Source organism: Carassius gibelio, chromosome A13, assembly GCF_023724105.1.
Source record: "Carassius gibelio isolate Cgi1373 ecotype wild population from Czech Republic chromosome A13, carGib1.2-hapl.c, whole genome shotgun sequence".
In the NCBI taxonomy this organism is placed as follows: domain Eukaryota; kingdom Metazoa; phylum Chordata; class Actinopteri; order Cypriniformes; family Cyprinidae; genus Carassius; species Carassius gibelio.
In genome coordinates, this window is record NC_068383.1 from 5,903,940 (window position 1) to 5,917,820 (window position 13,881).

Here is a 13,881-nt window from a genome sequence, read left to right on the forward strand (position 1 = left end):
TACATAGACAGTTTTTTTAGCTTTTGAAGAAAACCATGAAGGTCAATAAAGAACCTTTATTTTTAGGAGTGTAAAGAGTGAGATTTTGTCCATATGACATTATGAAGGGAGAAATTTAATCAATCTGTACAGCACCTAAATTAGGGCCAAACGTCTCTAGCCCACTCTGATTTGTGTGTTGTAGCTCTGTAAATGTATGGGCCACACTCAAAGTGTCACGGGAGATATATAATTCAGCCACCCAGTGTGACAGAACACACACAGGCAACAAAACCTCAACACGGAGGGACACACACAGACCTCCGCCTCAACCGCCACATAGCATTAGACATCTACCCATCACATCCAGTTAGAAGACACAGCCAGACAACAGCTGGTGCCCCTGGATCTCTGGGAATTTTCTCAAAGGATGTTCAGCCACATTTCTGCATTATTTACTGGGTCCCATCTTGAGGCCAGTTCTGGGAATAAACATCCAATTGTACTTTCTGGGAATTCATATTTCTGTGTTTTCTTGGTCAGATACCTCAGTGTTCGTCTCCAAGACAGGAAGCTTTCCTTTTCAGTGGGCTTTTCTCACTGTCCGGCCCACATTTAATGACTTCTAGCTTTGACTGAAGTGAAATGTCTTCTTGCTGTTGAACATGTCTCTAGACTCATGAACTCGTGGCGCCTCTAATAGTCTCTGATTACACCTGACAAGGGCTATTAGCCAGGTATTTCTAAAGCAGGTGAGAATGAGCAAATGTTTTTACAGCATGATGAGATGGCGATGGCCTCTCAGCAGATAAACGCCTTTGATTTAACCTCTCACTTCACCCTGTGGATGAGCGAAAGTAATCCAATCGGCTCCTCACGGTGATAAAAACTGGCTTCTGCCTGTCATTCTCCATGCTGCTCAGAAAGAGCAGAGTGTTATGATGTCATGAAGAGAATAAATGTGATGACTGATGAGAGAGTGAAATGTTCCTATAATTAAACTTCATCAGTTGACATGGCAGGTGATAGAAAATATATTTCTTACTCTTTTCCGAAGAAGAACATTTGTTTCGTCATCATAGCAGATATGGAGAAATTTAGCATTACATCACTTGCTCACCACTGGATCCTCTGCATTGAATAGCTGTCCTTAAAGGCGCCATGAAATCATATGTAATATAGTAGTGTTTATTATAAATGATTTATCTGTGCATTTCATTATTTTTGAAAAATTAATGTGCCTTCATAATCTTTAATCAAAAACGTTAACTCTTCTCATTTTCCTAATTTCCATAATCTATAATAACACTTCCTCCGGTTAGTCCAACCTCTGTTCTCTCAAATCAAAATCCACAGAAATATTTGTATAGAACTGTTTTGGACTGTTTTGTTTGCAAACAGTAATTGGTCTATGCATATTTCTCTCCTGTTTCAGATTAGACCATGTTTTCAATGGAGACAGTGATATAATGGATAGAGGACTATTTAGACAGAACCAACAGTTTATTACAAACACACAGCTTTTTGCTTCAGAAAATGTAATTGATGGACTGGATTCATGTGGATTATTTTGATGTTTTTATCATCAGTTTGTACTCTCATTCTGATGGCACCCATTCACTGCAGTGGATCTACTGGTAAGCATGTGATGTGAAGCTAAATTTTCCAAATCTGCTCCAGTGAAGAAACAAAACCATCTACACCTTGAATGGCCAGTGGTGAGTCAATTTCTAAGCAATTTTTCATGTTTGGATGCTTCAGTGTTTTTTTTCTGACATCCTTGGCACAAAGTATGTAGCAATTAAAAAATAATTTAGGCGACGCACTGATAAACAAACCCTTATAAAAATACACAGCAAATGGTTTCTTTTGAATTGTTATGGATGAATTTTGCTGCTCTTATCTATCTACTAGAAAAAAAAAACCTTCTGCTGGAACATATCAATATATATATCACTGATGACACATGGAATTTGAGGACAGATGAATTCTATAATCATCCATCTAACATTCCTTGCTCAGTTAAATGCCTGGATGAAGTTTTGGATGGTTTTGGAAGTTTTAGATTTTTTTCACATATTTTCATAAAAGTTCAAATGATGCATATTTAAAGATCCTAGGCTTTTGTGCTCTGATGGACTGCGCCCCAGCACAGTCAAAGAAGAACTTGGATGCTCCAGGATGCTACGCTCCATTTTACTAGTAAGCCAATTCTTAAATAATAACTATGATGGCTTTTGTTCTACACACTTAAATGATAGAAGTACTTGCACTGTTCCCAGAATAGTCAGGAGGTCAAAATATAAATTAAATGTAGGATCTAGAAAACAATCTGGATTAAACCAGAAAAATGTCAAATAAAATGAACAAAACATTAGATCACTCACACTCAAAGCAGCTATTGTAAATGAAATGATCACAGATAATAGTTTTGATGTACTCTGCTTGACTGAAACCTGGGTAAAACCAAATGAATATATTGGTTCAAATAAGTTTACTCCACTCGTGCAACTATATATAGTGATATTCTCAGTGCTACCCAGAAAGCAGGAAAAAGGTTTAAATCATTCAAAATAATTCTGCTTAATGTTACACTGTCAGACATGCAAAAGAAATCTAATGTATCTCTTGCTCTGGCAACTGTGTATAGACCACCAGGGCTGTATATAGAATTCCTAAAAGAATTTGCAGATTTCCTCTCAGACCTATTGGTTACCATTGATAAAGTGTTATTTGTCAGAGATTTTAACATTCACGTTGATAATACAAATGATGCATTCGGACTTGCGTTTACTGACCTCTTAAACACTTTTGGAGTCAAGCAAAAAGTGATGATGTTACTGACCATTTCCTTGTATCATGGTATCTTGTATATAGCTCAGCGTTACCGTTTTGGCAGAAATATTGTTCCAGCCACCAAAGACAGATTGACAAATAACTTGCCTGATTTATCTCAACTGCTTGGTGTACCCATAAATACACATGAACAGGATGAAGATTATACAGCATCTAATACTTCAGTTTCATGCATCGCACTGAAAGATAAACTGCAGTAGTTTACAACTATAGGAAAGGAAGAACTAAATAAACTTATCACTGTATCTAAACCAGCAACATGTTTATTAGATCCTGTACCCACTAAATTACTGAAAGAGCTGTTACCTGTAGCCGAAGAACCGCTTCTCAATATTATTAACTCGTCGGTATCTTTAGGTCACGTCCCAAATTCATTCAAGCTGGCGGTTATTAAGCCTCTTATTAAAAAACCACAACTAGATCATAGTGAACTGGCAAATTAAAGACCCATTTCAAATATTCCATTTATGTCAAAAAAAAAATTTTTTATAAATTGTGACTGCTCAATTGTGCTCCTTCCTGCAAAAAAAAAAAAAAAAAAGATACTTGATCTAAGAGCTGTGTTCGACACCATAGAAGAGGGGTGCCCAACCCTGCTCCTGGCGATCAACTGTCCTGCAAAGTTTAGCTCCTAATCAAACACACCTACTGTCCCGAAGACCTTAATTAGTTGCTTTAGGTGTGTTTGATTGGGATTGGAGCTGAACTTTGCAGGACAGTCGATCAACAGGAGCAGGGTTGGGCGCCCCGCCATAAATCATGACATACTCATAGATTGATTACTAAACTATACAGGTATTCAAGGGCAGGCTTTAAGATGGTTTTCCAATCACTACCACTTTGTTTATTTACAAATAAACTTGAATTGAAAACTTGAATTGAATCAAATATGCACATACACCAACAGCATCTTCTAATTGTAGATTTATGTAAAGTTTTATGCCAAATTTGGAGAAGACTGTGGAGCAGCAGGAATGCCTTTTAATTTAAATCAGTCCAAAACATTGTGAGCCGTCTACCTTTATACATTGCATGTGTCTACACTGCAGGTAATCTCATAATGCATTGCAACTAGAATAGTAAAACCTTCCACGACAAGTCAAAAGAAATGCTGGTCCTATTTGCTGGTTGACTAGTAGTTACCATGTTCCAAAAACCAGCTTCACTGTCTCAGCTGGTTTGTTGCTTCTTCGAGATTGTTATTATATTTATAAATATTTTGTTTTATTTATTTGTTCTTTTATTTCCAGATGCATTATATATTATATATATTTTTGATATTTCTGGTAAGCTTTTTCAGTTTTAGTAATTGTAACTTATTTTAAATAGTTTCCAAGGTAACATTTCATTAATTTATCTCATCAAAATTGGCACATCCGTTCTTGAACAATTGTGAAATGTGAAAAGGAAACCCAATCCTTCTTTAAATCATTAAATTCCAATCAAGATATTTCAAAATATATAGTCTATGAAAATTGAAACCAACCAAAAACAATTATCTGAATGAGGATGGTTTCCTGTCAAAGATTTGTATGTATATTCGCATCACGACATTTCTCTTCATTACTTCTGCTTAGCATCACACCTCAGACAGCATCTACGGCAGGCCTGTGTAGGCAACAGACAACAAAGCAGCTCACTAGGGTTTGGAACAGAGCTGTTGTATGAAATTAAGCTGAATTTGTATTTTATTTTTAAAGCTGGAGTGGGTTTTTAAAACACTAAATGCTGCCCTGCTCTCGGCCAAGCCAAAACAAATTGTGAAAGCGTGCTAATTCACAACAGGCCTAGCATTAGCGGACCCCGGGAGTTCTTCATTTGTTCTGTTTAGTCTGGCAGCCACTCCAGACACAGAATATTGTTTTATTATTTCTGTAAACAATGGGCAGATTGTTGCAGGGTATAAAGAGGCCAACACAACCAGACTCACCTGAGGACAGCATGTGGGTCCGCGGGTGTGTTAGAGCCCTCGGGATAAATTCAGGATGGATGCAGCTGCTCCAGAAAGTATTTGAGCACTCAAGACACACTGAATTGTTCAAATGTTATTGCATTGGATAATAAAATTTCAAACGTTTAACCAACTGATCCCAAAATGGTTTTAAGAACTTTCCAGGAAAAACATATTTGTTCGGCTTTAAAATATAAAATACTAGATATATTTCATTAAAAATGTATTCTATTCAAAGCATTTGGAAACTGGCGTACAAACCCCAACTGAACGAAATTATAAATGCAACAACTTTTGTTTTTGCCCCCATTTTTCATGAGCTGAACTCAAAGATCTAAGACTTTTTCTACAGTATGTACACAAAAGGCCTATTTTTCTCAAACATTGTTCACAAATCAGTCTAAATCTATTAGTGAGCACTTCTTCTTTGCCGAGATAATGCATCTACCTCACAGGTTTGGCATATAAACATGCTGATTTCACAAAGTTTCCTGTGAGGGTTAGGTTTAGGTGTAGGGTTGGTGTAGGGCCATAGAATATACAGTTTGTACAGTATAAAAACCATCATGCCTATGGGATGTCCCCACTTTTCACAAAAACAAACTTGTGTGTGTGTGTGTGTGTGTGTGAGTGAGTGCATCATACAGGGACACCAGCATGGATCAAACCAGCAGTCGGCTGTCGTCCCAGCGAGAGCTCTAGTGTCTGTCTGTCTGCCTCCTGGATGCCACATGAAGTTCTCATATCACAGACGCCCCTCCAGACTGACATTCCACCATGACGACTACGGTGAGTTGCAAGGGATGATGGGTAATCATGCACTCACACCATTAGGATAGAGAACGTCACAAATGACATCTATTGCAGTTGTTTGCAATGACATGGAGTGCAAATGAAAAAAAACAGACACTTTTCAGATGTTTTTCTTGGAAAATAAACCCCAGTATTACAGTAAAGTCTTCAACAAAGATCTGCAAGAATACTGCCATCAAAATTCAAAGTCAAACTTTTCCATTCAAATTATATTCTGTAAAATATCATTTTAAATTAATGATAAATCTGGCAGTTGTGATCGCTAGAAATTCACTGTGAAAAACACTTGTGACAGTATTTTACATATTACTGGATAGCATATTAGTGCCCATATATTGCAATGTATCACTTAATCATATTACATTGAGTGATATTGTCATCAGGTACTCGCCCTCATGTCGTTCCAAACCCGTAATCTTCTAAACTTAAATCAAGAGTAAAATGCATCTACATGAATCAAGCAATTTAATCCAAATCTTATGCAGAAATAAGATTTAATTTACACTGTTTTTTACATCGAAATAATGATCGATATACATATGGAAAACTAGGGGTTTGTGATGATGACTAAAAATTCTATGTCGATAATTTCTGTAACTTTTGTTGATAATTCTAATTATATATATATATATATAATTTTTTTTTTTTTTTTTTTTTTTTTTTTTCTGAGGGTGTTATTGTGCTGGTAGTACTTTGACCAATTTTAAGACTGCCATGGACATCTGACTCCCAAAGCGTTTGATATTCTTCATATTCTGTGAAGTGGTTCATTTGCAGCAGTAACATAAATTAACTTTTCCAATAAGTTTAAATTGATTTTAACCTTTCATGGGGATTTTTACATTTATGAAGCCAATTTATTTTCTAATCTAATTAAATGGATGCCTTATATTTTGTGTCAGATTCTTAAATGTATTTAACATATTCAAATAGCAATACACTATAGGGCTATTGCCAATCAAAATAAATCAGTATTAACAAAAATTGATCTTGCAATGCAGAGGTGGAACAGAATCAGCGTCTGAAGTGGCATTTAGATGATTTTACACAGACTGATTAATGCAGGACATGAATGCATTTAACGTGTAGCTACAAACACATAATTAACATTTTTATGTTTTTTTAAAAAAATCATTAATTCAGATTTGTTCAAACGGCTGATTAATTCACTAACAAGACACTGTTGTGTGTTGCTCAAAGATGCAAAACCTTTCTGCTGTGGCTTTATTTGGAACTATTTTAATTGTCGAATAACAGAAAAAAAAAGAACTGTTGTGTCTAAAATATAAGACACTTAGTGTTAACTTCTTGTTTATTGAGCTGTTAATCAAATCAATATTGTGCTGATATTTGAAGAAAAATGTCACCCTTTGTGTCAGGCATAAGGGGCATTTCTTGAATTTTGTGGGAATTCTAAATGTATTTTAATAGATTAAATCACACAGTCAATGAGTGAACTATAAATGTGCTTGTAGTGCAGGTAGTGTATGTGTGCACTTTCTGGGTGAGCTTTTGTTTGGGTTTTTGTGATATACTCGGTAATGTCAAATCGCATTTGTCACTTAAAAACCTCAATTACAATGTTATAATAGAGGATATATATCGTACACCCTTACGGTAAGCACAGTGCTTCACACTCTAGAACAAACCTCACTGGTTTCAAAAACCTAACAATAATTTCAAAGATCAACTTAAGTCTTAAGGATTTCTTAAAATATGAGGGTGAGTAAATGATCACAGAATTTAAGTCTTTGTGTGAACTATCACAGTTCACTTAGTATTCCTTGAGGCTCTGAGCCGTTTACTAATCACTCAGAACAAAAGTCTTTTGAATTGTTTGTTTTGATAGATTAGCTCAGCTAGCTGCAGAATGAAATTCCAGTTCTCTCTTTGCGCAACCACTTTCCTCTGACTGTCACAGAGACGGCGGCACAAAGATCAATGGAGCATATTGTTTAAGAGCAGAACTGCTGGGTGTAAACACTGACACTAGTTCTGAGACTGTTTAGATAAGCATGGTAAAAGCACACTCGTGACAGGTGAGAAGTTGCTTTGAAGTCTCTAATGAGCACAGGCGTTTCCACCGAGAACAATGCTCGCGTCTTCTGTCAAACATTGTTTTTGTGCTGCAACCAATAACACTGAATGGCTGTGCACCTGTGCCAAAGTCAAACATGAATCAATTATTCAGAGATATGTGAGAAGTGTGTTGCGACATTAGCTCTGAAATCAATCATCATTTTTGAATTTCGGCAGCACTGTCTGGAGACGACAAAAACAACCTACCCATGCATGTTTCGCGGTCAGAGGTGATGCAATTCCGTTTTGCACTCCAACGCTTGCGAAAAACATGCGCTGCATAGATGAATGAGATAACTGTCGTCGTGTAGCCGTTGAGTGATGCTGCTGGCAGTCAAATCTCTGCTTCATTTCAGTTTTGGTGGGCTTGAGTTTAATTGGCGTATTTGTGAGCAGATCCCTCCCCCCTACGCCATCACCACACACACACACACACACACACACATACATGCCTGTGGCCAGCAGAGGTTTGTGGTCAGCCCAATAACGCGTGGTTCAGCGTAAACACGGTTTCTAGACTGCCCCAAACCCACAAACCTCTGCTGCTGAAATATTACTCACAAAGCTGTCACCGTCTTTGTGTGTGCATGTGTGTTTGTGTCCGTGCATGTGTGTTTGTGTCCATACAAAGTGCTAGGCTTGCTAATTGACATATGAAAATATTTTAAATGCACAGCGCTGAGGAAAAACAGATTTCTTCAAATGCCAAAAAATAACAGGCTTGACTCAGCTGTAGTGTGTTGGATTTATTTGTTTGTTGTAGAACTGTTGAAAGCTGTGTGAGGTCATCAGAGAACTATAATTTTATACAAGAATGCTTACTCTATTTGCATGACTAATGGTTGCTTTATTTATGCATAAAATAAATGAATAAAAAATCAGTGTGTGTGTATGTATAATATTATTATGAATATTATAAATAACATGGAGAAAAAAAAAATCTAAAATTAATATATTATGTAAAATGAATTTTATATATCAATTTTAATTATATAATATAATGATATAATATTTCAATTATATAATATATGACAATTGTATTATATTTTTTCTTTGTGATATTTATTTATAATATTGTATTATTTATTTTCATATATACATTCTTCTGTGTTTTATTTAAAAAGAAGGTAATTAAAATAAAAATAAAGAAGTGGGTTTGAAACAATGTGATGGCAAATAAATAATAGATGAATAATTCTTGTTGGAACTCCCCTTTTAAAAAGAGCATATACAAAGTAAAAATATATATTGCAAATGCACACACAAAGTTGGCAAGCTGTACTGCAGTGTAACTGAATGCTCTTCTGCGGTTTTCTTTGGACTTGTTTCTGAATAATTTGCTCATTTAGCTGAGATAGGAGGTGAGTAACTTTGACAGTAACTCAGAAGAACAGCTCAGAAAACCAAAACTACAGATTGTGAGACTGGACATGATTTGTGTGTGTAGGCCGTCTCCTCCTCTAGTCTCCATGCGAACAGTTAAAATACGGTAGTCAGTTTTTGTGAGCCCTCGATTCTGTGACGCCTGACATCATTAAATAGATCTGCTTGTCTGTAATTTTCAGCCACAGTGTCTGTCACCAGAGAGAGAGAGAGAGAGAGAGAGAGAGAGACTGAAGGAGAGAGACTGAAGGAGAGAGACAGCAGGGTCAAGGGGCGGAGAGAAAGGTTACGTTTAGCCGTAAAAACATGAAGGAGTGGAAATTACACTCTTTTATGGTTCTGCTAATAAAGAGTCTTGTTCTGGCATTTGCCAGCTTCTGTGGAAATGTGAACAACATCTTGTGATTTGATTTGTGAAAAGTGGCCCAAAAATGACGTTTACAATATGCCACACTTAAAAACGATTGAATGTTGTTGTATTATATGACAAAATTAATTTTTGCATTTGCAAACAAATTATGCTAGTTCTCTCTCTCTCTCTCTCTGAATTGTATTTTTATTTTTTGTAGTTAACAGTTCCCTCAAAAAACTACCCTCATAGCTTTTTTTTTTTTTTTTCTGCCAGTGAAAGCAAAAGAAGAACTTTGGAGGAATGTTGTTTGTTGCTCTTTTATTTTTTGCACTTTTCTTTCTTTGCTTTTTCTTTTAAACTGAAGGACAGCTTAAAATGGACATAAAAGTACTCCATAAAACCTGTGCACTTCTGAAGACATATCCTTGTGTGAGGAACAGACTGAACTTTAAGTTATTTACTAATCTTGACATCCGTTCTAGCTCTCTTGCAGGTTTCAAGAGCATTTATGAGAGAATAAGCAATTAGTCTGATTCATGAACAAATTGTCATTTTGAGAATGATTCATTTTAGTGAATCGTTTTACTGAATGGTCTGAAAGATTCATTCATGAATCTGACTCTCAAGATCAACTCACTGACTCATACTGTTGCAAAGGTTGACAGCTCACTGTGACAATGATTTACGTTTCAGTCTGTTCTTTGCCCAAAGTTCACTGTATTTCAGACATTCAGACAATCTTTTCAACATGTCTTCAGTCATGAATATACCTCCCTGAATAGCTTCAGGCCCATCAACTATATTGATCAGATGCAAAACATAAATGCCATCAACTACAGACTGCACTATTGAAGTTGCTATCTTGAACCCAGAACTCACTCTATACTGCTCTATACATGCTGTGTGCGTGCCAAACAGGCTACATAAAGTAATTAAAGGGTCAGATATCTCTATGATTAACCTGCAATTCAGGCCTGACTGCAGGACTAATTAGAAGTTAGCCAGACACACCAAAGGTTGTTGCTGCTGATACTCTTGTACTTCCTTGGGATTCTTCTCGTTTGATATCCTCCTGTGGGCTTTGTACTTCCCTTCTGTTTGGGCCCATTCAGGCTTTCATGTGGTCAGGTGTTTTTCTGCAGACAGGGATATGGCTAGCGAGAGGATTATGGCTCTTCAGCAGGGCTTGGAGCTTGTTTATTTGCCATAATTCTGCTAGAGGTACACAGATGCACTCAAATGTAAGAAATTGCAGTGCACGTCGATGCAGAAAGTGTGTAATGGTTGCCTCAATACTTTCATTTTAAGTGCACATCTTGTCTTTGTTTGTTTTTACAAACTGGAATGCAAGATGAAATAAAAAACGCATTGAAATTTATGAAGTTATGAAGACTTCTATTTTAAGTGCTCTACTTGTATATTTTTAGAAACTAGAATACAAGTTAAAAATGAGCAACCATGGTTTTGCATTGTTTTCAACTTGAGCTCTGTACAATGAATTAGGACAATTCTTCACATTACCGTTTAGATTTATTATTTTAGCAAACGTTTTTATCCAAAGCAACTTTGCTACACAGAATATATTTTTTCTCAAGGCAAAGTTCTACATGATGCTGGAAGCATAACCCGCTGAATAAAGCAAACAGTGCATGTCATTTGACTATAAAAACCTTCCTAAGTGGTTTCTTTTGATTGCCGTTGCGGGCAGTACAAATCGTAAAAAGTCCATTAATTGTTATTATCATATCATTTATATATTTTAATCACACAAATATCTTTACAGTTTGCTTGAATTAAAAATAGAGTACTGATAACCATCTAAATCAATATTGATGTGTTGAATCATAAAATGCTACTTTTACAGGATCCATATGCTCAGTGTTAAGTGCAATTTCTGACTACGTATTTACAATACAGTAATTTACTGCAAGAACAATAAGAAGTTCCTTATAAAGGGAAACAAAAGCGATCTGCCTTTTGTGATGACCCAGGGTATAAAGTCTTAAATAGCAGAATGTACAATAAAAAACATCCCTACGGTGCAGTTTATCTGCATCCGTCCAGGAAATACGATCAGTCCTTTTATTGGCGCATCCTTCCTTGGAATCAGTTTTCCTTTTCCGCCACTGCATGTGTGTCTGCATGTGTGCATGTGGTGTGTGTGGAGCAGAGAGCAGTTTTGCGGGGTCAGCGCGGTTGGCAGGTGTGGAGGTTTCGGCTTTCTGCTCCGGGTTTCTCTCTCTGGCCTCGGCAGGTCAGTCCGGAGCCGCAGTCGCAGCGCTGGAAGATCTCCAGACTGTGAGCTCCTTTCCGCCGGTGACGTGTACACACCTGCCCCTCCGTCAGCACGGGCTTACAGATCCGTGACCAGAAGTGTCGGGCGCAGCAGAGCCCTTTCAAACAGTCCAATGACCTGAGACATGTCTCTCCCTCGCCACCTGACAGAGACGAGAAAAGATTTGAAATCAGATCAGCATCCTCCAGATTTGTGCGATATCAAGACTTGAGCAGATCAATTAGGGATCTTATTTCAGAAAAGAGGTGAGAAGAGACCAGAACAGAGAGGATGAGAGGGGAAAACAGGAGACTAAAAAGAGAGACTAGATGAGATGAAACGAGAAAAAGTGAGCTTAGATGAAAAAAGGAAAAGACAAAGGAAAGAAATATGAGATAAGACAAGATTTCAAAAGTCCTTTATAAGGCAGCTCAATAGATGAGACAAATAATGGGCAAAACAGAGGAGATGAGAAAAGATGAGACACGAAGACAGGAGCACAGGCATCTTTCAAGGAAAGATGGGGGGAACAGAAGAAAACAGAAGAGAACAGAAGAAGAAAGTAGATGAGCTTGGAATATATGATGAGAGGAGACATGATGAGAACAAGAAAGGAGAAGAGGCTAGTGGAGACAAAAAAACAAGTACAAGAAAGGAGTAGAAACAAGAGAAAAGACTAGAAGGAAGGAGATAAAATGAGAGGAGAAGAGAAGAAAAGAAGAGGAGGTGAGATGAAGCACAAGAGACAGATTTGACACCTTTGAGTGGCTGCTGGGCTTTCGATAGGCTGGGGGTTCTTTTAGGATGTGTTAAGTTCTGCCCACGTGTTACAGTCACACTAGGCTCATCCGTGTTTCCAGGCGGTTGAGTGGCATCTACCGTGCCGACAGCATCTGTATCAGCAGGTTGACACACACCTGAGAGAGACATGAATGAGAAAATGAATCTTCATACAAACTATAACTGAACGAACTAGTGAAAACATAAGAGGAACTCTGGTTTGTACCATTGATGCATCGGTTTCCAGCGCAGCACATGCCATCACGAGCGCAGCGCTTCCTCCGCTTGCGGCACGAGAGACAAACTCCGCGAGAGCCGTTACAGAACTCACCGAGCCTGCACTCATCATCAGCGGCGCAGTGCGGAGACTGTGAAAGAGGAAATAATCATGGGAAACTTTATTTAAACGGCTCCTTTTAAAAGCAATATTAAAAATAAATACGTTTTATGTAATGAAAACCCTTAAAAATAATCTCAAATGGAGTCCTTTTTTTTTTTTTTTTAATCCTCTGTGCGTTTGAGCATCCCGTGAGCACGTACCGCCGGAGCGTGGCTTTCTGCGGCGCCGGTCACGCGCGGGCTCGCGCTCACTGCGTCACTCGGACTGGATGCTGCAGGCAGATGCCGGATGGAGTTCCGTAACACAGGTCCAACTTGAGCATCTGCAGTGATTCCTCCCCAAACCGCGAGATAAACGGGCACAACTGTGAGCAGTGAGAGCATGTTCCGCATGGTCTTCTCCGGCAGTCTGTCACGCGTAATGTCCAAACTCCACAGCACTTCATGTGTCTCCAAGAGTTTTATACATGCGGGACTGTTTGTATATTCCCGCCCCTTTTAGAAGACTGTACGAGCGCATCAAACACGCTCTCCACCGCCCCTCTCATCGCCTGCGCAGACAGGCTGGATGAACTCAGTCTGCGCAAACGATGGGAATAGTTCTTCTGAGTCGCGCAGCATCCCCGACTCATGAATATTAATTAAGCTCCGCAGGCTGTGCTGCGTACAGTTCTATTGCGTAACCTAATGAATATTCAGAAGCCGCGCCCTCGTTATCATAGAGAGTCGTGATACCTCTTTCGCAATACTTGTGCGTAATTACCGTTGCGCCCCCTCACAAACAGACTGACAACTTAAAGTGCTTAAAGTGGAATTTAAGGGATATCATTATACACGACAGTACCTGTCAGCAGACCTCTCTGGTAACTAGCTTTAGAGCTTAAACCTGATCATTTTTCTGTCAGCACATAAAGATAATATGCACGTTAATTCTTCATGCGTTTATCTAACTCACTGCAATAAAAACATATCTTCCTCTTTAATTAAATAAAGTGCATCTTCTGTGGCCAAACAGAGTTTAACAGAGTTCAGGATTCACAAAGATTAGGCCTATATTAAGTGCATTAGTAGCAT

General features: G+C 38.0%; 1 protein-coding gene across 1 annotated transcript; it reads right to left on the minus strand.

Annotated features, from left to right (window-relative positions):
- Positions 1 to 10,930: 10,930 nt before the first annotated feature.
- LOC128025962 (dickkopf-related protein 1-like) lies at positions 10,931 to 13,316 on the minus strand. Its single transcript, XM_052612604.1, has 4 exons — positions 13,009 to 13,316; positions 12,695 to 12,836; positions 12,447 to 12,605; positions 10,931 to 11,851 (listed from the first exon to the last, which is right to left on the minus strand). Exons 1-4 carry the CDS (start codon positions 13,198 to 13,200, stop codon positions 11,601 to 11,603), a joined length of 744 nt encoding a protein of 247 aa, XP_052468564.1. The 5' UTR covers positions 13,201 to 13,316; the 3' UTR covers positions 10,931 to 11,600.
- Positions 13,317 to 13,881: the final 565 nt, after the last annotated feature.

Coding starts and splice junctions, on each gene's coding strand:
- LOC128025962 (XM_052612604.1), bottom strand. CDS start 13,200: ATGCGGAACATGCTCTCACTGCTCACAGTTGTGCCCGTTTATCTCGCG. Junction 12,837..13,008: donor CAGAAAGCCACGCTCCGGCG/GTACGTGCTCAC, acceptor CCTCTTTCACAG/TCTCCGCACTGCGCCGCTGA. Junction 11,852..12,446: donor AGCCCAGCAGCCACTCAAAG/GTGTCAAATCTG, acceptor CGTCTCTGTCAG/GTGGCGAGGGAGAGACATGT.